The following is a 26,527-nucleotide window of genomic DNA, read 5'->3' as shown; positions in this document are numbered from 1 at the left end:
GTCACAAAGGGTCAGACACGACTGAGTGACTGACACCACTAATGTCACTTGATTTTCAAACAATGAAGCAGCCCTGCTGCATCCATGCAATGAGCCATACACGGTTATGATATTTAAAAAAATTTTTTTCACCTAATGCTTAATTCTGTTTGCTAAGGATTTTTGCATCTACACTGATACGGAAATACTGACCTACAGTTTTCTTCTTTGTACCATTTAAAAATTCTCTTTTTTTTTTGGTATCAAGGCAATAGGACTATTTAAAGTATTTCATGCTGGGTGAGGTGTGGTGGTTTGTATTTTTCAAGAAACTGGTCTGTTACATCAAAGCTGTCAAATTTAGGTGTGCAGAGCTGTTCATAGTATTTATTATCTTGTTCACATCTTCAGGGTCTATGATAATACTATTGTGTTTTATTCCCAATACTGTTACTTTGCTGCTTCTTTAATTTCTCTCAGTGTGGCTAGAAGTTTATTGGTTTAGTGATCTTTTTGAAGAACCAGCTCTTTCTTTCACTGATTTCCTTTACTGTCCTTCTGTTTTCAATTATCCTGATTTCTGTTTTTATTTCTTTCCTTTGGGTAGATTTTTCTTTTTCTTCAGTTCTTGAGGAGGAAGCCTTTTTTCTTTCTCTCCTAGGAATCCAATGACACAAGTGCTAAATCTTTTTTATAGTCCCACAGTTTCCTGAGGCTCTGTGGATTATTTTTATCATTCTGTTTTCTTTCTCTTCTTCAGACTAGGTAATTTCTTTTCCTATATCTGCCAGTTTACTGACTCCTTTGCTCTCTTCTGTTGAGTTTACCCACTGCATTACTGTATCAATTATTGTTTTTTAGTTCTAAAACTGCCATTTGCTTCTTGATTAGATTTAATAAAATTAATACTTTTTACTGCTTTACCAACAATATTGAGAGAAACTGGTGTTTTTTTAAATTGCAACTGCATGGCAGTGAATATAATGACTACTGATACAGTACAGTGTCACTGTTTTCATTCATGCTAAGGTATCAGCAGTTTTACCAGTCACTGCTTTTGCACCATCAATGCAAATGTAAACAGAGTGAATAAAACAAATATTATTTCTGTGTTATAATGAAAACAGCTTTTGCTGGTGGACCCCATGAAAGGGTCCTGAAGATTTCCCAGTTATCATGAACCACTCTGAAAACTAATGATCCAAAGATCTTATTTAAATTTTGCCAACTGAGAAAAGCGGCATTTGAAGAGAAATTCACCAGTGAAAAAGAAAATCTAACATAGCAACAAAACCAGTAGACTATGCATCTGTTCTACTTTTTCTAATAATCTATTATGGCTTCATAATAACAACCTATATTATTCTATAATACATAAATGTGTCCCAATAGCATTCTTTATAAAAAAAAAAAGTCTTCGATCATGTATTGTGATTAATGGCCATGTCGCTCTTAATTAAGAGTACTTTAATCTGGAACAATTCTTCAGTCTGTTTATGTCTTTTGTATCTTTGATATTTATAAAAAATATTTGCCAGTTATTCTGTAGACTCTCCTTCAAAGGGTTTACCTAATGCTTCCTCATGATTTGATTTGGGTAAAATATTAAAGAGGTGGTAACATGTTCTTGCCAGATAGTGGGGAAAAGGTAATGTTGGTTTTTCTCATTACTGGTAACTCTGATCACTTAGGGGCTTCCCTGATAGCTCAGTTGATAAAGAAATGCCTGCAATGCAAGAAACCCCGGACAGGCTACCCACTCCAGTATTCTGGTCTGGAGAATTCCACGGACTATATACTCCATGGGGTAGCCAAGAGTCGGACATGATTGAGCGACTTTCACTTTGATCACTTTGAGTGGATAGATTTCTCCTTCATAAAGTTATATTTTTCCCTTTGTACTTAATAAGCATCTTATGGGAAGATATTTTTTGGTCTATGTAAATATCTAAGTTACTCTTCAAACTTTCATCCATTCATTTTAACATCAACTGATGATTCTTGTCTGAGTCAATTATATCATGATGGCTGCTGAGTTAGCCAGGCTCCAAGATGATTTCCATCTCCTGATATTCCCCTTGCCTTGTGTGACTTGTATAATCCCCTTGCCTTGCGTGACTTGCCTTTAACCAACCGAGTATGACAATATTAAGGGGATATCACATTTGTGATTAGGTTACAAAAGACTGTGACTTCCAAACCTTGCCAACAAGTCTCTTTCTATAACCTCATCTTGCACGCTTTAATGAAGCTCACATAGCAAGATGACCTCTAGTCAACAGCCCACAAAGAACTAAATGTTACCAACAACATTGTGGAAGTGTGGAAATCAGATTCTTCCCCAATCAAGCATTCAGATGAGACCACAACCCACAGACTAGCACCTTCATGTCAGTCTTTCGAGTTCCCATGAAGTAGAAAACACAGCTAAACTCAGAGAAACTGTGAAATAATGTATGCTATTTGAGGCTACTATGCTGTCGGGTAATTTGTTCTGCAGTAATAGGTAACCGACACAATTGCCATATGGTATTTTTCTAATTTCATCAATCCTTCAACGTTCTTATTTGGTTTCCTCCTGTAGGAAAGATTTCTTTTTCCTCCATATCCACAAGTACTTATGTATTTCAGCATGGACTTAATCGGTTTATTTCAATGGGTTATAATCTTTTGTCATCATATCTAACTTGATGTTGTCCCACATGTAACCAGTGGGAACCTTCCCCTTTAGGCTAGTTCCTGTGTTCTTTTAATATATTCCCATCATTTTATGAGCCTTCCTTACCTTCGGGCACAAAATGCTGCAAGCATACACTGCACTTTGCCTGCCCCAGTCCTGAAATCAGCTATTTCTCCAAGGAGCTCAAGATCCTTTTGGTGGAGAATGGTTAATGGTAACACTTCATGAAGAAAAGTTCTTAATTTTAAAGCGGCCTAGCTTATTCATCTCATTTTACACTATGACTAATTCATAACACATCTGATTACTTTTTCACTGAGCTGTCTGAATCTAAGTATAACTTTGCTATATGAATTTATAGCTGTTTATACTGCTTTATTAACTTTCCAAGGTATTTTTCTGCATGTAAAGAGCCTCCCATTTATACCCTTTAACAGAGCCGCGAGTGAGGAGAAGGAAAAATGTCCATCCATGTGCAATATGATATGTGAGGCATGATCAAAGTATAAACACTGCAGTTTCTCAAGTCCCCTAAACACACAATTTGAAACTGCAGGGGAGCTGTGACATGAAGGAACATGAAGGTAGGGACATGAAGGTAGATATACCCACCAAGCACAGAACCTGCACTTAGAGGAAAGATCTTAACTAGAGATATAATCTTGGACATTATCGGCATACAGATAGTAACCTTCACCACTCAAAGGGGAGTTCATTAAAAAAGGAAAACAAAATAAAAAATAGCAAAATACCATCACTTAAAAAATTAGATGAGAAATTCACTAAGAACAAAAATTATTAACAACAGGGAGTCAGTAGAATATGGTCGTATGCAAATAGCTTAATATTCTTTCATGGTTTTATCATAATCTATATTATTTCATGATGTTTTCTTAGACCATAATAGAACATATATAGTATTTTCATTCTATTAGGGATCATAATCTAATACAGTTCTAAAAATTGTACAAGGAAAAATTTTAAGTATGAAGAAGTTAAGAGTCACAAAGGGGACAAATAACAATTACTTCCATGGCAGGGGTAAGTCCAGACTTCAAAACTCATACTGTTAAAAATAAGATATAACTTTAATTTGATCAACAGTAAGTCTTAAATCCTTCAGATACTTTAAATGTATTCACCTAAATTTCAGTAATTAGTTCGAACTAAGCACACAGTAGGGACTGACATGTACACACTGCTGTATCTAAAATAAAATGCCTTTCAATGAGGGGAAAAAAAGACTCTGCAGTACAATAAATGTTACTCTGTCAAGTTCCAATGGACCTTTTTTAAGGCAAAAACTGATAGATCTAGAACATAATCTTTAAAAGTTAGCTTTGTGAATATAAACGGGGATGGAAAAAGAAAAGTTAACTTTATGGAATACAAAAAAATAAGAAGAAATACTATGTGCTGTGTACTCCATTAGCAACTTCACATATCTTATCTCATTTATCTTCCAAAAAAACTTCTGGGTAAATGAAGTGGAAAGGTTAAACAGTTTGCACAAGGTCACACAGCTGGTGGTAGTGGAGATCAAATCTGAACCCAACGTAATATAATTTCTATAGTATTCTTATCAATATATCACAAAGCCACAACCTTTCTGCATTATACAAGAGAAAGAAGTCAGTGAAACCATTTTCATCACGTCTTAGAACACTTAAGTTCAAAGAGGCTTGTCGCTGACAACTCATACTAGCAAAGCAATTTAAAATATGTTGCTCATATATCTAACACAATGGTAACAATTGCAGAAACATGACAATGAGAGGGTGTGAGATAGGTGGAGACAGCTGAGAAGAGGGGTAAAGGAATGGAAAGTATAAAATAAATGGAAATGGTCCAACAAATTTTTGTAGGGAACAGTACTAATTGGTACTATATTTTACTTTAAAAACATACACAATCCCAAAACAAAACAGAAAACTCTAAAGTCACAGCATGTTCAATAATTATAATTGAGAAAATAATCTCCAAACAGAGGAAATAAGTCCCAGTAGTGGAAGAGTTATGGACTATGGTAAGAGACCACAGGATATAGCAGCCACAAGATATAGTTTTAGTAGAGAGAATGTATGGTGATTATGGAGAAGGCCAAGGAATGCTAAAGCAAGGGTGAAAATGAAGACAACACAACAGTGGAACCAAGAGGGGCAATAGGACACAGGTACTTAAATTCTGAATGAAAACTGTTTTATCCAGATAAATGTTAGATGATAACAATGAGAAGAAATAAAGGAACATTCAGTCAGATAGAAGGAAATGATTTTGCAGGAGAAATCAGAAGTAATAATCTGTAAGGTAGCCAAATCAAGTCTACCACCTCAGGTATTTTTTTTTTAATTGATACAATTTAGACACAACATTGTATTAATTTCAGGTGTATAACACAATGATTCAATATTTACATATATTGCGAAATAATTACCACAAAAAGTCAAAACTCAACACCTTACATAGTTAACAATTCTTTTTCTTATAATGGAAACTTACTTATTTTTAATTGAAGGATAATTATTTTACAATATTTTGTTGGTTTCTGTCACACATCCACATGGATCAGCCATAGGTATACATATGTCCCCTTCCTCTCCAACCCGCCTCCCACCCCCCACCCCGTCCCACCCCTCTGAGTTCTCACAGAGCACTGGTCTGAGCTAAGTCATGGAGCAAGTGCCCACTGGCTATGCACTTTACATACGGCAGCGTGCACCTTTCCATGCTACTATCTCCATTCATTCCACTCCTTCCTCTCCTCTCCACGTCCAGAAGTCTGTTTTCTATGTTTGCCTCTCCACTGCTCCCCTGCAAGCAGGTTCATCAGCACCATCTTTCTCGATTCCATATACATACGTTAATATGTATTTTGCTCTTTCTGACTTACTTCACTCTGTAAAATAGGCTCTAGGTTCCCCTACCTCATTACAACTGACTTCAATGTGTTCCTTCTTATGACTGAGTAATACTCCACTGCATACACGTGCCACAGCTTCTTTGTCCATTCATCTTTCAAAGGATATCTAAGTTGCTTCCATCTCCTAGCTACTGTAAATAGTGCTGCAATGAAAACTGGGGTACATGTGTCTTTTTCAATTATGGTTTCTTCAGGGTATAGGGCTTCCTTGGTAGCTCAGACAGTAAAGTGTCTGCCTGCAATGCGGGAGACCTGGGTTTGATCCCTGGGTTGGGAAGATCCTCTGGAGAAGGAAATGGCAACCCACTCCTGTACTCTTGACTGGAAAATCCCATGGACAGAGGAGCCTTGTAGGCTACAGTCCATGGGGTCGCAAATAGTTGGACACGAATCAGTGACTTTACTTTCACTTTTCTTTCTTTCAGGGTACATGCCTAGTAGTGGGATTGCTGGGTCATGTGAGATTTACGCCTACCTTTTTAAGGAATCTCTCTCCATACTGTCTTCCTTAGCGACTGTTATCAATTTACATTTCCACCAACAGTACACAAGGGTTCTCTTTCCTCCACATGCCCTCCCCAGCATCTGTTGCTTGTGGATTTTTTGATGTGTGTGAGGGGATATCTCACTGTAGTTGTGATTTGCATTTCTCTAATAATGAGTGATGTTGATCTTCTTTCCATGTCTGTATTAGTCATCTGTATCTTTGGAGAAAAGTTTGTATAGGGCTTCTGCCCACTTTCTCATTGGGTTGTTTGTTTTTCTGATATTGAGTTGCATGAGCTGCTTGTGAATCTTGGATAGTAATCCTTTGACAGTCATTTTATTTGCTATTATTTTTTCCCATTCTGAGCATTGTCTTTTCACCTCATTTATAGTTTCCTTTGCTGTGCAAAAGTTTTTAATTAGATCCCACTTGCTTATTTTGGTCGTTATTCCCATTACTCTAGGAGGTGGGTCAAAAAGGATCTTGCTGTGATTCAGTCATACAGTGTTCTGCCCATGTTTTCCTCCAAGAGTTTTATAGTTTCTGGTCTTACATTTAGGTCTTTAATCCATTTTATCTTTGTGTATGGTGTTAAGGAGTATTCTGATTTCATTCTTTTACATGTAGCTGTCCAGTTTTCCCTGTACCACTTACTGAAGAGACTATCTTTTCCCCATTGTATATTCTTGCCACTTTTGTCAAAGAGAAGGTGCCCATGGGTTTATAGGTTTATCTCGGCTTTCGATCTTGTTCCACTGGTCTACATTTCTGTTTTTGTGCCACTACCATACTGTCTTAATGACATTTTAGTTTAGTCTGAAGTCAGGAAAATTCATTCTTCCAGTTCCATTCTTCTTTCTCAAGACTGCTTTGACTATTCAGGGTCTTTTGAGTTTCCTTAAGAATTGTGAAATTTTTTGTCCTAGGTCTGTGAAAAATGCCGTAACAGGAATTTTTCAGAGCTACTCTCCTAACAATTTTCAAATACACAACACAGTATTAACTATAGTCGCCATGCTGTATATTTCCATGACTAATTTATTTTATAATTGGAAGTTTATAGCTATTGACACCTTTACCCATTTCCGCCCCCTACCACCTCTTACCTCTGGCAAATACTAACTGTTAACCTGCTATGTGTAAGCTTGGTTTGGGGTTTTTGTTTCTGTTTCTAGGATTCTACATATAAGTGAGATCACAGGGTATTTGTTTTGTTCTGGCTTATTTCAATTAGCAAAATACCCTCAAGGTCTGTCTATACTGCTGCCAATAGCAAGACAGTCTTCTTTTTTATGGCTAATATTACATTGTACATGCAAATATATATACCACAATTTCTCTGACCATCCATCCACGGACACTTAGGCTGCTGCACGTCCTAACTACTGTAAATGCTGCAATGGATGGGGATGCATGTATCTTTCTCAGAAAGCTTTTTTTTTTTTTTTTTCATTTCTTTTGAATAAATAACCCAAAGTGAGATTCCTGCATCATACAGTTAGTTCTATTGTTAACTTTTTAAGGAACCACCATACTTTTTTCCAAAGTGGCTATACCAGTTTACATTCCTCCAAGCAGTGCACAAGGATTCCTTTTTCTCTGTACCTCTGTCAACATTTGTTGTCTCGTTTTTATATATATATATATAAGTCATTCTAACAGGTGTGAGAACCATATCTTGTGGCTTTGATGTGTGTTTCCCTGATGATTAGTGATGTTGAACATCCTTCCATGTACCTACTGGCTATCTGTATGTCTTCTTTGGAGAAATGTTTGTTTGGATTCTCTGCCTATTTTTCAGTCAGACTTTCTATTCAATTGAGCTATATGAGTTCTTTATATATTTTGGATATTAACTCATCAGGATACATAATTTGAAAATATTTTCTTCTGTTTGGTATGTCTCTTTTTCATTTTGCTGATAGTTTCCTTTGCTATGCAGAAGTTTTTTAGCAGTCCCAACTTGTTTATTTTTGTTGCCTTTGCTTTCAGTGCCATATCCAAAAAAATCATAGCCAAGATGCATGTCAAGTAGCTTTATCGCCTGTTTTCTTCTAGAAATGTTATGGTTTCAGGACTTATGTTCCAGTCTTTAGACAACTGAGTCAATTTTTGTGTATGGTGTAAGACAGTGGCCCAGTTTTCCCACCACCACTGAAGAGTCTGTCCTTTACCCAGTTTTATATTCTTGGCTTTTCTATCATAAATTAACTGACCAAAGATAAACAGGTTTATTTCTGGGCTCTCTATTATGTTCCATTGATCTGTGCCTGGTTTTATGCCATCATCACACTGTTTTGATTACTATAGCTTTGTGAGGGTTTTTTGTTTGGCTGGTTGGATATTTGGGAGTTTTTTGGTCACACCCTGTGGCATGTGGGATCTCAGTTCCCTGACCAGGAACTGAACCTGTGCCCTCTGCGCTGGGAGCACAAAGTCTTAACCACTGGGCACCTGAGGAAGTCCCAAGGATTTCTTTTTAACAACAGCTTTATTGAGATAAAATTAACAAACCACATAATTTGACTAAAGCATACAATTCAGTGGTTTTTAGCACATTGGCAGAGCTGTGTAGACATTACCACAATTAACTTTGGAGCATTTTCATCACCCTAAAAAGAAAGTCTATATCCACTGGCAGTCACTCCCATCTCCCAGCTTCACCCCAGCCACAGACAACCACTAGTGTATAACTTCCTGTTTCTACATGCTTGTCTCTTCTGTATCCAGAATACATGTCAGTAGAATCATAGGATAAGTATTCCTTTGTAACTGTTTTTGGTTTTTTCTTACTTAGCAGATATTTTCTAGATTCATCCATGGTTAAGCAAAAAATTTCTTTTTACTGCCAAATAATGCTTTGTTGTATGGTATATACCACATTTTATTTATTTATCCATTCTTCAGTTAATGGACATGCAGACTATTCCCATTTTGGGGGTTATTATAAATAAGGCTGTTATGAACTTTAGTAAATGTTTTTCATTTTATGTCTTATGAGTATATACTTAGGAATGGAATTACCAAGTCTTACAGTAGCTCTGTGGAGAAAGGAATGGCTACCCACTCCAGTATTCTTGCCTGGAGACTTCCATGCCCAGAACAGTCTGGTGAGCTACAGTCCATGGAGTTGCAAAGAGTCAGACACAGCTGAGCGACTCACACTGACACTCTTGCACACACCCAGGTAACCCTATGTTAAACACTCTGGGGAACTATTTTCTAGGGCGGGTACATCTACATCCCCACCAGCAGTGTCATGGGGGTTCCGACTTCTCCACATCCTCCACACGTACCTGGTCTTCTGTATCACAGCCATGCCAGTGGGGTGTTAAGTGGCATCTCGCCGTGGTTTTGACTGCATTGCCCTAATGACTAACGATGCTGCCCACCTTTCCATGTGCTTACAGGACATCTATTTATATTCTCTGGAGAAGGAGCTATTCAGATCCTTTGCCCATTTTTTAGTTGGGCTGTCTTTTTATTGTCTAGTTTTAAGAACTTGTTATAAATTCTGGGTAGAAATCTATGGTTTGGGTTATGGAAAACTAGGTACAGAAAGTATTTGTGTTAAGAGGCTGACAATAGTAGGGTGACAGTTACATATCGGTGAGGGAAAAGGTATAGTATAAACTATCAGAAGCCAGATATAATTCTCACTGTCAAAATTCCCATCAAAAATCTGTGACTTCTGTTCAGAGTACCAAATAAAATATGGATGAGGTTGTTTTTAAGACTATAAGGCCTATCCTCTGGTCATGTAAAGTAAGCTAGCCAGCTAATAAGAACTTAGCTGCCTGAGTGAAGATTCTGGTCTTTTTCTGGTACGTAAGAAACATGAAAAACACAAGGAGACCTAAGGAAGAACCCTGCTGTGAGACTTGCAAGAAAGTTTTTCCTCCCTAACAGAGAGACACTTGAAGTGTTACCTGCTCTTCTTCAGTCAGATCTCAGTGTCTAAAACTACGACAGCCCTCTCCCGACGTGCAGAGCTTTAAGAGTGCACTGGACCTATGTCTCAGGTGAAACTGATGAAAACTGCTGAACTACCCTGTAACTCTGGCTCTGGGCTTCTTATTCTGTGAAATAAAACATTCCTTATTAGTTGGGAGGGTCTTGTAACTTGTATTTCAAAACATTCTGATACATTTTCTACTTTGTCAATAAGCAAATTACTGGACAGAGCTATTACAAAAATAAGAATGAAGTAATTATGAAATCTAGACCTGCCTAGAATGCTACATACTAATTTTCAGTAGTCTGATTTTAAAAAACGTGAACAGTACTTTGCACTATATCAAGCATCCTATGCAACTACCTTACCCAATACCCACCAGAACTCTAAATCAAGCAGTCTTAAGGCCATTTTACAGATATATATCTCCAGTATAGGTCTTCCAATTCTATAGCCCACATACCACATCACAGTATGTCTCATAGTATCAAATAAAATGCACTAAAAACAACATAATTGATAAACTGCAATGGAAAAAGTGAAGAATGTCCGTGAGTGTAACTGAGTCCATGCAGCACAGACTGGCACAACAGTGCAATCAGCTATACTTACAAAAAAAGCAACACAGTCAACAGCAAAACCATTACAGTGTTCTTTCGGCACTTCAATAATTACTTGACATTATACAACTCTATTAGATGAGTAATGTGACTAAAATGAATTTTTAAAATGTCCAAAACCTGCTATATGTTAAGCTTACTCTGGGCAAGCAGAGTGACCAGAGAAGTCCAGCACTTTCTAATGGCTCTACTGAAGTACTTACACTGTAAGTACTTTCCTGTACTTTCCCTCTACATGCCTGGCTCAATTTATGCTGTGAAGTCTTTGGGGCTATATGCTTTTTTCCTGTCATCTCTGCATCTAACACTATACTTGACATTTCAACATATGTAGCAGGTGAAGATAGATGCTTGCTAAATTAAGAAATCAAAGATCTAGAGCTGCAGTTCCCCTTTACCAGTTGTTCTAGAATACATCTAGAAAATGTTAAGGTAAATCAGTTTAAGTAAACAAAACTAAACATTATTTATAAATTTTGAATGTTATTTGTGAAAAAATGTTCTTACTGTTTAACAAATGACATGTAACTGACACTTTACTCATATATGTAAAAAGAACCTTAAAGAATAAAAGAATACTGTAACTTTTAGAATCAACAGCAGTTTCCACTTTGGTAGCTTTCCAATTGTGCCTAACTCCTTGTGCTTTCTAACTGTTTATTCACAGGACTTTCGAAGACCTCCCCCCAGCCCCGCCCCTAGAAGATAGATATAACTCATTCTGTTGCACCTCTGCTGGCTTCCCAAGTACCTACCTGCCCACCCAGCATTAGCATTTATATTCCATGAACATACCACAAAGGCAACTGGATAAACAAAGATGAACAAAAATGCACCCCCCCACACTAGAGATTTCACAGCACTTAAGAGGGGAGGCAATGAAACACAATGAAATATGGGATGTACTATAATGAAAGTTACTTACAAACGGCCATTAATTACCTTGAGGAGTTGGGAAATGCAACTTGAATAGGATCCTGAAGTTTGCCAGACAGAGAAAGCATATGGATGGACATTGCAGATGGAATAAACGTATATACAAAGGCACCACCATTAAGTGAAAAATGAGGCATTTAAGAACCAAGAAGTTTGACTTGGTTATAGCATAACCCTGGCTAGAAATAAGGATCAGAACATAAGTGCCATGCAAAAGAATTTAAATGTTGAATTCTGGAAGATGTGACATCAACTTTTAAATAAGGTAGTAACACTAGATTTTTTTTTCAGAAGACAAATTCTAGTGGTAGTGTGGAAGACAGAACGAAAAACCTAGAAGCAAAAAGAGCAAAGCATCAAATAGGCTACAGAAATAGTCCAGGTAAGAAATAAATGGAACTGCAATGATGCCAGAAGCATACGGATAAAGTTGATTCAGGAGATAATTTGGGATCTAAATGACAGGATACATTTACTATAACATGATACTTAATGTTCCTGAAAAATCTTCATGGTCTAAAAACTACACCTTAAAACAAAGATACAATCAATCACAGCTTAAAAATAACATGGCTTAAGGAAAACAGCTGGAAGCAAGACACTCAAAATCGTGGCAACTTTAACCAGACTACTAACAAAACCAACAAGAATCCTAATAAGCAAAGTAACATAGCTAAAGATGTGCTAAATAACTAACAAGCATGCACTTTCTAAAAGTACAGCTCAAAGTACAGGAGTGCTTCCAGAACCTGCCAGACACCAAAATCTGCAGATGCTCAAGTTCCATAGTTCAGTCCTCTGCATATGCAATTCACACCTACAGATTCAACCAACCCCCGCTCTTGCAGTACTGTATTTATTGAAAAAAACTTGTGTGTAAATAGACATACCAAGTTCAAATCAATGTTGTTCAAGGGTCAACTGTAATAGAAAAAAGTGTAAAAGGTATCTGAAGCTAAGTTACAGAAACAAAGAAAAAACAATGCAGAAAAAACTGGGGCATGGAGAAGGAAATGGCAACCCCACTCCACTCCAGTATTCATGCCTGGCAAAGGCCATGGACAGGGGAGGCTGGTAGGCTCTGGTCCATGGGGTTACATGTCTGAGCAACGTGTGCATGCGGGTAGAGGGACATAGGTTGATAGCAATAAACTGGTAGAACTAAAAAAAAAAAAAAAAAAAAACCCTGAGGGAAATGTGCAATAAAATCTTTCAACACAGATAAACTGCAAGTTATCAGTCAAGAGGAAGAAGGCAGTATATGGACAGAGCATACACAACTCTCTGCTTAGCAGAATGCTGCTTTCAGCTGTGTTACTGTGTTTCAGATTCAGCTGCCACTAGCTGATGGCAGGAAGCATTAACACGCTGGGAAAACAGTCCATTTTCCTCTATATGGATAGGAGGTGAGCCAGTCTGGAATGCCTCAGAAGCCCCTCAAGTGAGTGAGTGAGTTTCCCATCCCCAAGCCACATCAGGGGATGCTCCCGTGTCACACTCTCTTAGTACAGACTCTAACGGACGACTGCTTAAGACTTAGGTGGTAGTGAAAATGCAAGTTGCTCAGTCGTGTCCAACTCTTTGCGACCCCATGGACTGAACAGCCTGCCAGGTTCCTCTGTACATGGAACTCCCCAGGCCCCAACACTAGAATGGGTGGCGATCTTCTCAACCTAGGGATCGAACCCAGGTCTCCTGAATCGAAGATGGATTCTTTACCATCTGAGCCACCAGGGAAGCCCAAGAACATGGGAACGGGTAGCCTATCCCTTTTCCAGGGGATCTTCCTGACCCAGGAATTGAACCAGGGTCTCCTGCATTGCAGGCGGATTCTTTACCAGCTAAATAAAAGGTATACCAGGTTTCCAGGAAGGAGCAAATGGACAGATACTGTTTCCATTAAGAAAAATTAAGGAATAATGAAGCATGAATGTGAAGATAATATTATGAGTGTGGTTTTAGTCACATTGAGTTTGAGGCATTTTACAGACATCCTCATTTAGTATATATCCAGTAAGCAATTATGGACTAGAGAAGAAGAGAATAATGTGGGCCAAAAATATGAATCATCAGTACATAGAAGATGGTGAAACTGAGAATAAATAAAGAATTCATGAACTCACTCAATTTACTCACTCAACAAGTATTTACTGAATTCCTATAATATGTAGGAGCCTAGGCTGGCAGTGATTTCCAGACTATCTAGGGTCACCTGTCTCTCAGGTGCAGTTATTCCCACTTTACACACATACTAAACAAGGTCTACAGAGTTTATGGCATTTGTCCAAGGTCACTTAGCTAGAATGTGGCCACCTGATGCAATACTTTGGCCACCTGATATGAAGATCCAACTCACTGGAAAAGACCCTGATGCTGGGAAAGACTGAAGGCAGAAGAGGGCAACAGAGAACAAGATGGTTGGATGGCATCACTAACTCAACAGACATCAGTTTTAGCAAGCTCCAGGAGATGGTGAAGGACATGGAAGCCTGGCACGCTGCAGTCCATGGGGTGGCAAAGAGTCGGACACGACTGAGCAACTTAACAGCAACTTAGCTAGAAAATGGCAAAACCAGAGTCTAAAGTCAAATCTTTTCAACCCCCAATCTCATGTTGATAATTAGAAGATTACTGCCAACAGAGCATGATCATTCCAGATGAGCACTATCTAACCGGCATTATGCAATGATGCCGGTTCTTCTGTATCTGCACCAATACTGTAACCACAAGCTACAAGCAGCCCCTGGGCACTTACAGATATTACGACCAAAGAACTGAATTTACAATTTTATTTCATTAAATTTTTTTTAAATAGCCACATGTAGCTAGCAGCTACTGAACTGGACATCACAGATCTAGACGGCAGTAGACTGAAAAAACAAGAAAATAAGCAAACATAGATAAAAGTCAAAAGTATGATGGTCAAGAGTCACAGCTAGATACTGAGGGCAGACCTGAAGTATACCTGTACATTCATAAATTCACTATTTGAGAAAGATTATTATGAACTAGTTTATAATTCATGAAATTCTATTTGTCAGGAAAACAGATGCAACATGAGCACAGATTAAATCACAGGTTTCCCTTATTACTTATTAGCACTGGTTCTACCTGACATTCTAGTTTTTACTAAAAATTGTGCTACAAGCAAATAACACTAGAGGCTGCAGCTTACTGCCTGCCTGTAACCGGAGGATGCACGTGGCACTGCACTCGGGAGGATATGAACGAAAACTCACCTGAAAACTATAGACAGCAAGGAAAAGTTCGAGAAAGTACTAACAGACAGCTCTAGTAATGCCAATGGTAAAGGCTGGACTCTTTGTGTAGGTAGTTGTGCATCACACTCTCGTCCCTAGGTTTAAAACTGTATACCTAGTTCTGACATACAAGAAAAAAATGAATTCTCTGTAATTGTTCACGAAAGTGAAGAGACCTGGCTAGAGCACAGATGAGCTTAATAATGCTTCTGGAACACAAGTCAAAGTGCTATCTTATTTACAGAAATGCTTCTAGGATAGCAGTGGGGTTACCATATGACCCTGCCGTTGATACTGGTAGGAAAGAGCTTTAACTACCAAAACAGAACTCTGCGAAAGTAACCTGTAAGAACCAATGACTTGCTGAAGCACCTGTGCTGAATTTTAAAGGATTTCCTATCGAAATCGTCTAAAGTTTTAAACACTTTTTATAGCACACGACTATAAAATCCAAAGACAAATCCAAAAACATGAATTAGTCACATTTCATTTCAAATTTTTATTCCTGCACCAGATCTATACATTAGCTATGTGCTGTGTGTTTAGTCGCTGGGTCATGTCCAACTCTTTGCCGTCCCATGGACTGTAGACCACCAGGCTCCTCAGTTCATGGGGATTCTCCAGGCAACAATACTGGAGTGGGTTACCATGACCTCCTTCACGGGATCTTCCCAACCAAGGGATCGAACCCAGGTCTCCCACACCGCAGGTGGACTCTTTACCGTCTGAGTCACCAGGAAAGCCCATACATTAGTTATAATTACTGTCAACCCGAGACCACAAAGGAGGTATGGGACTCTAAGGAGAAAACTCAGAAAGGGAGAGAGTGAAGATGGACTGCTGAATAAACAGTTTTATTTGGAAGGGTAAAAGAGGAAGAAATTTAACTTGGCAAGCCTGAAATAAAATGAAAGCTTTCTCTACTACACTTTGAAGATCATTTTCTCTTTTTAATTTAGAAAATGGCTATAGATGTTGTTAACACTTAATAAGATGCTAAGTGGGAAAAATAAGTACAAAAAATGTTCTAGTGAAATATTCTTTTCCCTAAGAGTAATTTTTATAAGAATACTATCATAGTTCATGCTGAAGTACCAATCTCAACCATTATGAAATTGCTACCTAACTTAAAGTATGCTGAATTGTTTTCGACTCAGTGCTTACATTTGAAATATCACTAAAAACCTTGGAATAAAACTGATTGTAATGAGAAAACTAGAGCATGGCATCATTAAAAATCTCTTTAAGTCTTACCTTAATAAGAGCTAAATTACCAAAAAAAAATTAATAAATCCACACACTGGCATAGCTTTAAGAAAGGGATACACACACAAACTTCTTGTAAGAATATACAAGGCACTTAACAATAATCAACACAAGAAGAAGGAATGACCAGGAAAGACTTATTTTCCACTTCATAACTTTCAGTATGGTTTTATGTTTTAAGTAAATGTATCAATGGTGTGTTTAGAACTTTAAAAATGTTTTAAGAACATTAATCTACAACTAGATGTTCCCCTTATCATAAAATCTAAACTCAGAAAACAGTTCCTCTTATAACTAGGTAATTTGATTAGAAGTTACTAACACAAAAACTGACAATTAACCTCTTTTCCTGTTAAAACCCCTTTTTTCTAGATGAACTTTCTAGATCTTGGATCTATCTATTATTTAATATTTACCTAATACCCTGTTAACCACCTATCAAATCTTTCAAAATCGAAATTATAATTGTGTCCCTACTTGTCATCCTCAACCCACCCCATTCACCTCAGCATCAGTCTCAACTTCAGCAGATGTTGCCTCAAACTATCTCCAGTTACTGAGATGATACGGGGTCACCTGGTTCGAATTCCATTATTAAAACATACCTGTCATCATGACTTACTCTCTTCATCTTCTTTTCTTTCCCTCTCTTTCCATGTCCCTCTTTTCCTTCTATCCATCTTTTTTTCCTACCACTTCTTGGGCTCATTCCATTCAGTTCAGTCGCTCAGTCATGTCCGACTCTCTGCGACCCCATGAACCACAGCACACCAGGCCTCCCTGTCCATCACCAACTCTCGGAGTTCACCCAAACTCATGTCCATTGAGTCGGTGATACCATCATCCAACCATCTCATCCTCTGTCGTCCCCTTCTCCTCCTGCCCTCAATCTTTCCCAGCATCAGGGTCTTTTCCAATGAGTCAGCTCTTCGCATCAGGTGGCCGAAGTATTGGAGTTTCAGCTTCAACATTAGTCCTTCCAGTGAACACCCAGGACTGATCTCCTTTAGAGTGGACTGGTTGGATCTCATTCCGTTAATCATCCTTTTTCTCACAGCTCCCTCTCCTGGCTTTCTTCTAACTCGAAAGAACATCAAGAATTACCCCCACTGTAAACCACTCAAGGTAATCTTTCTTTGTCCATTTTCCATAAATGGCTCAAAAAGTGAACTGACACTCACTGCCCTCAACTCTGTCATCAAGATTTACTCCTTTATTCCACTTATTCATCCACATATTCCTTCTTCAAACACTACTTAATCTCTATCATATATCAAGCATTTGGACTATAACAATGAAAAGACATAGACAAGGCCTCTGCATTCTCAGTTTACATTCTTTGCAATCTTATTTTCATTACCTAGGGCTTAATTGAAGTCACTGTCTTAAAGATTATAACTTCTATAATAGTTTTCATTTTTAGCTCTCTCTCTCCCATGTTAATGGTTGAGAAAAATCTCTCTTACTGTCTAAGGAGACTCATATTCCCTCCTACCTCCCTGGGGCCCTCAAAACATTAAGAATTCCAACTTTTCCTTTTGAATCTTTAACTGCTCCTTCTTTCCTGGTTCATTCCCTTAACCCTAAAAATAAATTCTTCCTCAAACCTAAATTTTCTGACTTTCATCGTTTCTCCATAAATCAAGCAGTAAAGAAGAGTCTACTTTCAGTCTCTGGCTACCCATTTACTCCTCAACTCACAGCATCCTAGTTTTCCTCGCCACCAGCACAAAACGTTGTTTTTTTCTAGTACTACTGCCAAAGTCACCAGAACTTGCCGGCTCCCTCCAAAAGACACTACTAAGTTCTTCTCTTTCCTGATCTCTGCAAAATCTCCACACTGCTGACTCCTTCAAACGTGACATCAACACTCCCATTTTCCAACTATCTCTCTGGCTTACTTATTCTCAGACAACATCCACAGGTTCATCTGCTATTAAATGCAGTGTTCTTTAGGGTCTGTCCTTTTCATCGTTTTATATTCTTTCTCTATAGGATTAGGCTTCCCTGGTGGCTCAGTGGTGAAGAATCTGCCTGCCAATGTGGGAGAGATCCAGGTTCAATCCCTGGGTCGGGAAGATCCCCTGAGGAAGGAAATGGGAATCCACTCCAGTATTCTTGCCTGAGAAATCCCATGGACAGAGGAGTCTGCCGGGCTGCAGTCCATGGGGGTCATAAAGAGTCAGACACAACTTAGCGACTACACAAAAAGATCTACAGGCTATCATTCAGCTTCATGACTTCAACTACTACCTAAAACAAATACAAGTAACACTCAAAACTTTAATAAAAGCCCAATTTCTTTTCTACATCCCGACATAGCCTGTTAGCCATATCCACTCAGGTGACCCATGACTACTTTAAATTCACTGTGCCCTAAGTAGAAACCATCATCACTCCTCCCAATCTCCTTCTCCTGTTTCTCCTAGACAGAGAATCCACATTTCTACCAAGGTCCCAGACGATGCCCATGCTGCTGGTTCAGGATCCTTATTTTGAGAATCACTGCTCACACATATGCTACCTCTTTCTGCCTCCAGGCTGTCAAGTTCATTCTGCTACCTCCTAGGCCATGGTATCTATGCAGCAGGCACTGTTAATATTTCACAGCACTCTATTCTACTGAACTTAGAATCTTGCAACACAGCATTCTAAGCATTATTTACCAAACGGTAAGAGGAGACTAGAGATGAAACAACGGTCATTACAGCAAATTGGAAGTTTCTTTAGGATGGGATAGCATTCTAGTATATCCTTAGAATCAAATCTTAATCAAGTACACAGAGGCTTGATAAATACCGCAGAGTGGCTGGCACTGTTATCTACCCAGTCACCTAAGCCAGAAGCCCCAGCAGGATTCACCCCGTTCCTTCCCCATAAACTAAGACACCAAGTCATACCTTCTACCGTCTAAATGTGTCTCATACCTGGTCTCGTCTCTCCACCTGCACTGTTAACTACATTCTTTGAGGCCCTTATTTCTCATGCAACTGCAGTTAACTTTTTAACTGGTCACCATGTCTACTTTCATCTTTCCTATTTTATCCCCAGACCATCAAATTCATCTTTCTAAAAATGTGAATGAGACAATGTCATTCTCCTACTTAAAAACAATAGCTTCCACAGGCTTTAAGAAAAAAAAAACAACTTACCTCCTGCATGTGTTAAGCAAACCCTTCAATAATCCTGCCTCTGGCTACCTGACCACCCTCTCTCTCCATGCCACCCTAACAGCCATGCTGAACTTCAGGCCTGGATAGTCATACCTCGGTGTCTTTAGCCATAAAACTTTCTACCTAGAGTGCCTTTTCCACTGGCTAGATGTTCATTCTTTTAAGACTCGGCTCAGGCACCATCTCTTTCAAGAAGCTTTCTCTGAGTGACATTCATCTCTCCACTCAATCCCCAATAGTTTGGATTACACCTCTGTCCTACCACGTGCTCTTACGGCACCCTGTGTTTACTCTGTTAACCATATTACACTGTATAACAATTGTCTTGTTCACCCAGTTGGTTAAGTTCCCGAAGCTACAATTATGTTCTGCTTATACAGTCAATGTTAGGAATATTAACAGATACTCAGCTAAAAGTCAAATAAATACATTCCAAGTTGTTCTCTGATTCCTCTGCCTTTCCTAAACCCAGCTTGCACATCTGGAAGTTCTTGATTCAAGTACTGCTAAGGACTAGCTTGAAGGATTTTGAGCATAACCTTACCAGCATGGGAAGCGAGTGCAATTGTCTGGTAGTCTGAACATTTTTTAGCACAACTCTTCTTTAGAACTGGGATGAAAACTGACCATTTCCAGTCCTGTGGCCACTGGAGGGTTTTCCAAATTTGCTGACATACTGAGTACAGCACTTTAACACCATCATCTTTAATATTTTAAATAGCTCAGCTGGAATTCTATCACTTCCACTAGCATTATTGGTAGTAGTGCTTCATAAGGCCCACTTGACTTCAAGCTCCAGTCCTGGAAGCTCCAATACTTTGGCTACTTGATGCTAAGAGCGGACTCACTGGAAAAGACCCTGATGCTGGGAAAGGTTGAAAGCAGGGGCGGGAGATGACAGAGGATGAGATGATTGGATGGCATCACTGATTCAATGGGCATGAACTTGGGTGAACTCCTGGAGATGGTGAGGGACAAAGAGGCCTGGCATGCTGCAGTCCATGGGGTGGCAAAGAGTCGGACACAACTAAGAGACTGAACAACAACAACATTGCTCTCTAAATTGTTGTTGTTAAGTCGTGTCCAACTCTTCTGTGACCCCTTGGACTGTAGCCCGCCAGGCTCCTCTGTCCATGGGATTTCTCAGGCAAGAATATTGGAGTGGGTTGCCAATTCCTTCTCCAGAGGATCTTCTCAAACCAGGGACTGAACCCATATCTCCTGCACTGGCAGGCAGATTCTTTACCACTGAACCATTCTCTAAATGGTGGCTCTCAAAATTTAGCATAGACCAGAATTACCCAGAAGGCAAAATAAATCTAGACTACTTGGTCCCACCCCAGAGTTCTCGATTCAGCCGATTCAGCGTCGGACCTAACAACTTTCCAGATGATGCTGATACAGCTAATACAGGAATCACATCTTAAGTGTCAGAGCTCCAAATATATGTTGTCTCTTCCTTACTCCAGAATTTAAAGTCTTTTCCCCAGCTGCATCCATCTCTGACTACTGCAACCCAAATAATCTTCTTAGACCCAGCCCAACAGTCATCTTCTTCATAAAACGTTCCCTAATCCCACAGAAAGTGATCTTGCTCTTTATTTGTATCCAGCCTTGTGTACATTATTCATATGGTAATGAATGCTAATTTTTTTTCCACACCTATTGGCAGTTGTCTTCCATTCTCCATTTAAACGACAGAAGGAAAGTTGCCTTAATCATTTTAATATTCTCCACAACCTAGCACAGTAACCAGTGAAGAGCAGATGAAATCGACAAGCATTTGTTGATGTGAATGAATCCCTGCTGACTGCCCAGACTCTGAGCCCACAGTCTGAGTCGCTTAATCCTCCTGGCCCAAGCTGACTTCTTACACTGCTCTGTCCTTTTTGCTTGCCTGACTACCTATGACAGACGCCTGATCCTCCCACACTTATCTGTCCCTCTTATTGCTGACTGACCCTTAGTCAGCTTCTTTACCTTGTACTCTGAACCTTTTTATTTTTTTAAACAACTATGGGACACAGCAAGTGGAGAAATTTTCTCTTTAAGGCAGGTTGCTTGCCTTTTTTTCCCAAGTAGCCTTTCTTGGTCAGAGAATCCGAACTAAAATACCCTATGTACAACCCCAACTGCAGTTATTGCAGACATCAATAAATATGCTTCAGGCTCTCATCACAGATAGTGGAGATAATTTTAATAAAAAGTTTAAAAAACACAAAAATATAAAAAGGTCACTTAGGAAATATAAGTTTACCCTAAGAAACAAAATTTAAAAGAATAGCTAATTATTTATACAGTATGTTCATTTATGCATCCAAAACAAAATCTGTATTACCTATCCCAACCAAAAACCTGGTCATATTTCTGAATTACGCTAAGAGCAAGTAAAAACCACCTCTGATAAATGAAAAGTTAACTAGATTCTAAAAATGCCCTTACAAAGTTTACTCCTTCAAAACTGAGACTGTTTTCAATTATACCCATCTAAATAAGCAGGGTTGGACACGACTGAGCAACTTTCACTCACTCAAACAAGTATTCTATTTGATTATTTTATTCTTATTCTACCTCAGCATTTCAGTAACACTGAAGTACTCTAAAACTATACATAACTACCTACAGAAAAAATTGTGATGACATCCAGTTATTTCAATAAATATACATTCATTTATGTAATCACAGAAAACTGATCATTTATGATTCAAGAAAAAAATCTTAGGAGCTCAGTACCCACTATTTTATATGGAAGACATGCATAATTTTCAGCCCACTTGCTCAACATTTTAAGAGTCAAACAAACATGATGAAGAGAGGGAAAGATACAACAGGTAAAAAATAAGTTGGCTACTTTTAAGGTAGCAACTAAAATTAATACCTGTCAAAAGAGTCTTGATAGGTTCAATTCAATCTCTAAGCCTCTGTGCTTTCCCCTTACCTGAATTAATCACTAACTCACAAATTAAAATCTATTGACAAAAATCCAAGTATGTCCATGATACTCAAGAGAAATTACAAAGATTTTCCAAAGACAGTGAAAGTTTTCAGAACTACATGCTCAATTAACAAGAAAATGAACCAGATCACTCCAAAACCTCCTATTTATTTGAGCTAATCAAATCCGTAAGGCACAATTGAGGTACAGGCTTGACACTTTCGAACCAGTGCTATACTCAGCAGACCAACACAATCTTAAAAGTTGAGGAGCCACTGTCATGACAAATTATGCCCTGAAATGGTATTGAGAGGACGGCAGAAAAAAGAGCCAAGAGCGAACCAGAAAATAAATACTAAAAAGGAAACTGGAAAGAGGGAAATAATGACCTGGAAGAAAAAAATATCCTATGGGAAGTTTAAAACACTTGAAAGATAAAGAAACACTAACATTGAAGATAAATTTAAAAGCTAAAAGAGGATTTCCCAAATTCTGACTGTAGTTCAAGGGGAAAAAAAAGCGGGGGGGGGGGGAGGAGGATGCACCACAGAGGGGAAAAGAACTATTTGGAAGTCAGATCATTCTCCTATACACTACATAAACAAGACTAGGTCTTTGTTCCTCAAAACGTATCCTTTATAAACACAGGTTAAAAAAACATTGGACAAAGACCTTCAAGATCTGGACCCTCGGGTAAAATACATCTATAAGGAAGTTGTATTGAAGCACTAAAGCACAATTCATAACTCCAAAAGATGATGCCAAAAAAATAAAAAAACAGACAGACTGTACTATGGATGGTTCTGATATAACTTGTTTTTGTAGCAGTCTGGAAAAACCTAAGTTTTGACTTTGAAGGCCAAAATCGTCTCGAAGCTGCCTCCCAAGTTGGCAAGGAAAAACCTCCTCCACATATCAAAATCACCAAACATTTAAGTCTGCTCCTAATCTGAATTTTAAGGACACTAATAGGTGCACTTGCGGCTTCCCAGACGGCTCCGTGGTAAAAAATCCGCCTGCCAATGCAGAAGACGAGGGTTCGATCCCCGGGTTGGGAAGATTCTCCTGGAGAAGAGAATGGCAACCCCACTCCAGTATCCTTGCCCTGAAAATCCCATGAACAGAGGGAGCCTGGTGGGCTATAATCCATGAGGTCGCAGAGTCCCACATGACTAAGCACACACAATAGGTGCACTTAATCACTTGTCCTGTTTTTTAAATAAAAGCTGACTTATTTGACTACTGTCACTTTCCTCCCTCACAATCACACTAAACTGATCTCAAGTTGCAGTCCACAGAATTTCTTGACTCACCCACCACGCTATTTTGAAATACTTAAATTTTACATACAAGGTGAAATACAATACAATTAAAAGCTGTAAGACATTACTCAACGCCTAGCAATCAGTAGGAATAATCTTCGGACAACTGTTCAAAAACTTTTAGAAATAGCCTAACGACCAAATCACCTGTTCGGATATCTGATCTAGATGAAAAAGCATTGCAAACTTTTTCTACTCTGCACGCAATTCTTGATTACAAAGAGAAAACTCCACGGGCTAGCCGGAGCGAGAGAACCGGTAGGGTAACAGGCTAAAAGGGCGTCGTTGATTTCTTGGCTACAGTGACAGAGGCGGGAGACACACCCCTAGCGTCGGTCGGAAACACTACAGCAGTGAGTTCTACCTAGGGATTAATGTGAGGGTAAGGAAAGACAAATTTAAATCGCCATGATTCAAAAACAACCAGCACCGGAGAGACTTGCGATGGTAACAAAGAAAACGAGAAACCCTTGGCAGTCTGTAAGCACTGTTAAAAACAAGTATACCCGTTTATCACAATCCGAGCTGCACTGCGTTCATGAATCTACACCTTGGACCTTTCCGGTTCGCCACTGCAAAGAGAAAACCAGCAGCGAAGGGAAAAAAAAGCCTCGTAAGGTTGCAAACAGCAGTGAGAGAGGGGGGAAGTAAGTGGCAGGATTCCTGCCAAGACTCACTGCTTCAAAATAGAGTGGGAGTGGGAGAGAGCGCGGCCCTGGAGAGAAAGTGGGTCTTATATAAAGAGCCATTCGCCACCTATGATTGCCGTAGGATTCCGGAATCTCCCCGAACTTGAGAGAGTGAGTCTGGGGGTGAAGGGGGGGCTCCACGTGGAGGAGGGTCCGGAGAGAGGGAAAGCGGGCCGATCTGGGGACAGTCCCCGGCGGCCGGCCGGGGCGGCTGGGGGTCGAGGCCCGGGCGGAATCCCAGGGGCGCGGGGGGGAGGGGTGGAGGGGCGCCCCGCGGAGGCCCGGGGGCGGGCGCGGGGGCCCCGCCAGGCTGTCAATCTGCCGCCCGTCGCCCCCGGGCCGCTGGGGCTCTCTCGGGTCTCTCGAATTTTCCATCGGGGGAAGCCGCCCGGGGGCGTCGGGGCTCGCCCCCGCCCTCGCCCCTGGAAGCGGCGGGCGGGGAGCGATGGTGCGTGGGGAAGCGGCGAGCTCACCATTTTGCTGGGCGGTCAGCGGCTCGCTCGCGCAGAGAAGAGTGTCGGCGCTCTGACGGGCTCCCGCAGGAAGCAGCGGCGGCGGCAGTGGCGGCGGCGGCGGCCCAGCTACGCTCGGCTGGGGCGGCTGCGGCCCTCGGGACGGCCGCGGGGGAAGGGGGGGTTCAGGCTGGGGGAGGGCAGGCGGCGCCGCGGGGAGCGCGCCGGCCGGGGTGACTGGACACGCGGGAGCTGGCGGGGAGAAGAGAAATTAAGGTCGAGATTCAGAGACGGAGAGCGCGGGAGGAGACACGGCGAGAAGTGGGGAGAGACCGAGCAGGGGGGGAGGCGGGGGAGAAGGGGGCCAAGTGGCTTGGGGGCTGCAGCCTCGCACTCGTGCTCGCGCCCGCACCGGAGCCGTGACGGACTCACTGCAGTGGCTCGCACTGACCCGCAACCTCAAGGCACGAAAAAGGGGGAGGGCAAGAGAGGGAGGGGAAAGCGGAGCGCAGCGGCGCGCGGGGCGGAGGGCGGGGGCGCGCGCGGAGCCGGCGGCGGGGGCGGGGCTTCCGCGAGCGCCGCACATCCGGGAACCCGCGCACCCGCTCGGCGGCGGCCGCGGCGGCGCTCTGGCGAGCTCTGGTTGGGGAGCGCGGAGCGCGCCGGCCGCCCCCTGCGTGCAGGGCGGGGGGAGCGCGGGGGCGGGGGCGCGGACGTCAGTGACGTCGCGTGGTGGAGCCCTTCCTGTCACGTGGCTGGAGGCGGGCGGGGTGGAGGGGGTGAAGCGGGGGAGGCTGAGCCGAGAGGGGGAAACGAGGAAATACGAGGGTTCCCTGTGAGGGAGGAAGTGCGAGGGGTGCGGGAGCCTGGCCACAGGGGGCCTTAGGCCCGGGAGTGAAAACCTCGTAGGAGAGGAGGAACAGATGAGCGGCTTTAAGGTCGGAACACCTAGACTCTTCACCAAAAAGAGGCCAACCCCAGCCCTGGGGCTAGAGGGAATCAGTTTGCGCCTAAAGACAGGTATCTTTGCATCGGTGTGATGGCTTGGATGCCCTTCAGAATGCATGTCGCATCTAGACACTTGTCACCCAGGTGCAGCGCCCGCAGGCCCACACTCCTATATAGCTTGGCAGTCAGGAGCCGGGTTGGGAAGACAGGAAGAGGCATGCAGTCAACGAAACGGACGGTAGAGAGGCGCCGCGAAGCCCTTCGCACACAGCTCTGGATTTTCCTGAAACCCTCCAGGCTACCTTTTTGACGCGGCAGTGTTTTTGTGAAACGTTGAAAGACCGATTGCCCACTTGTCCCTTTAGTAGGGCTGTATTCACTTTAGTGGTAATTACTGTTCTCAGAAAATTCGAACTGCGGTGGGACGTGGAATCCAGAAAAGCCTAAGGAGGAAAGTTATGTTCAGGGAAAAAGAAAAAGCTGCCAGGAGAGGTGTGATTAAGGATAATGATGGAAGCAATTTGCAACAGTTTTAACCAGTTACTCCTTTTCAATTCTTGATAATCTCGTGTGTGTGTGTGTGTGTGTGTGTGTGTGTGAGAGAGAGAGAGAGAGAGAGAGATGTTTACTGAGTGGTCAGAAACTCCTAATGAACAAATTCTTTTCAATAGTTTTATTAAAAGCTATAGTATTTTTAAAGGCAGTCTGCTAAAGCTCCTTACATGGGTTTTATTCTTACGCGCTAATCATTTTTCTATGTGATAAACATTCATCATTTGTAATAGAACTTCAGTGATGTGCCCTAGAGATGTGCAACTCACCCTTCGTCCCCGCCTCTTCTTTAAAAACTGCTGTGTTTCGGGTAAATACGGAAAAGTAACTTTGATGACAAGCTGTATCACAGA

The 26,527-nt window shown here is 40.8% G+C and overlaps 1 protein-coding gene across 1 annotated transcript in view; it reads right to left on the bottom strand.

The window, feature by feature from the left end:
* The window catches only part of PPP3R1 (protein phosphatase 3 regulatory subunit B, alpha), a 58,992-nt gene extending 33,823 nt beyond the window's left edge, over window positions 1-25,169 (bottom strand). Inside the window, exon 1 of the mRNA XM_065929034.1 lies at window positions 24,696-25,169. Coding sequence (XP_065785106.1) covers window positions 24,696-24,698 — 3 coding nt within the window. The 5' untranslated portion in view covers window positions 24,699-25,169. The remainder of the gene's footprint in view (window positions 1-24,695) is intronic.
* Window positions 25,170-26,527: the final 1,358 nt, after the last annotated feature.

This window comes from Muntiacus reevesi, chromosome 3 (genome assembly GCF_963930625.1).
Source record: "Muntiacus reevesi chromosome 3, mMunRee1.1, whole genome shotgun sequence".
In the NCBI taxonomy this organism is placed as follows: domain Eukaryota; kingdom Metazoa; phylum Chordata; class Mammalia; order Artiodactyla; family Cervidae; genus Muntiacus; species Muntiacus reevesi.
Note: the sequence above shows the minus strand (reverse complement) of the source record. Positions and strands in the feature narration are given on the sequence as shown.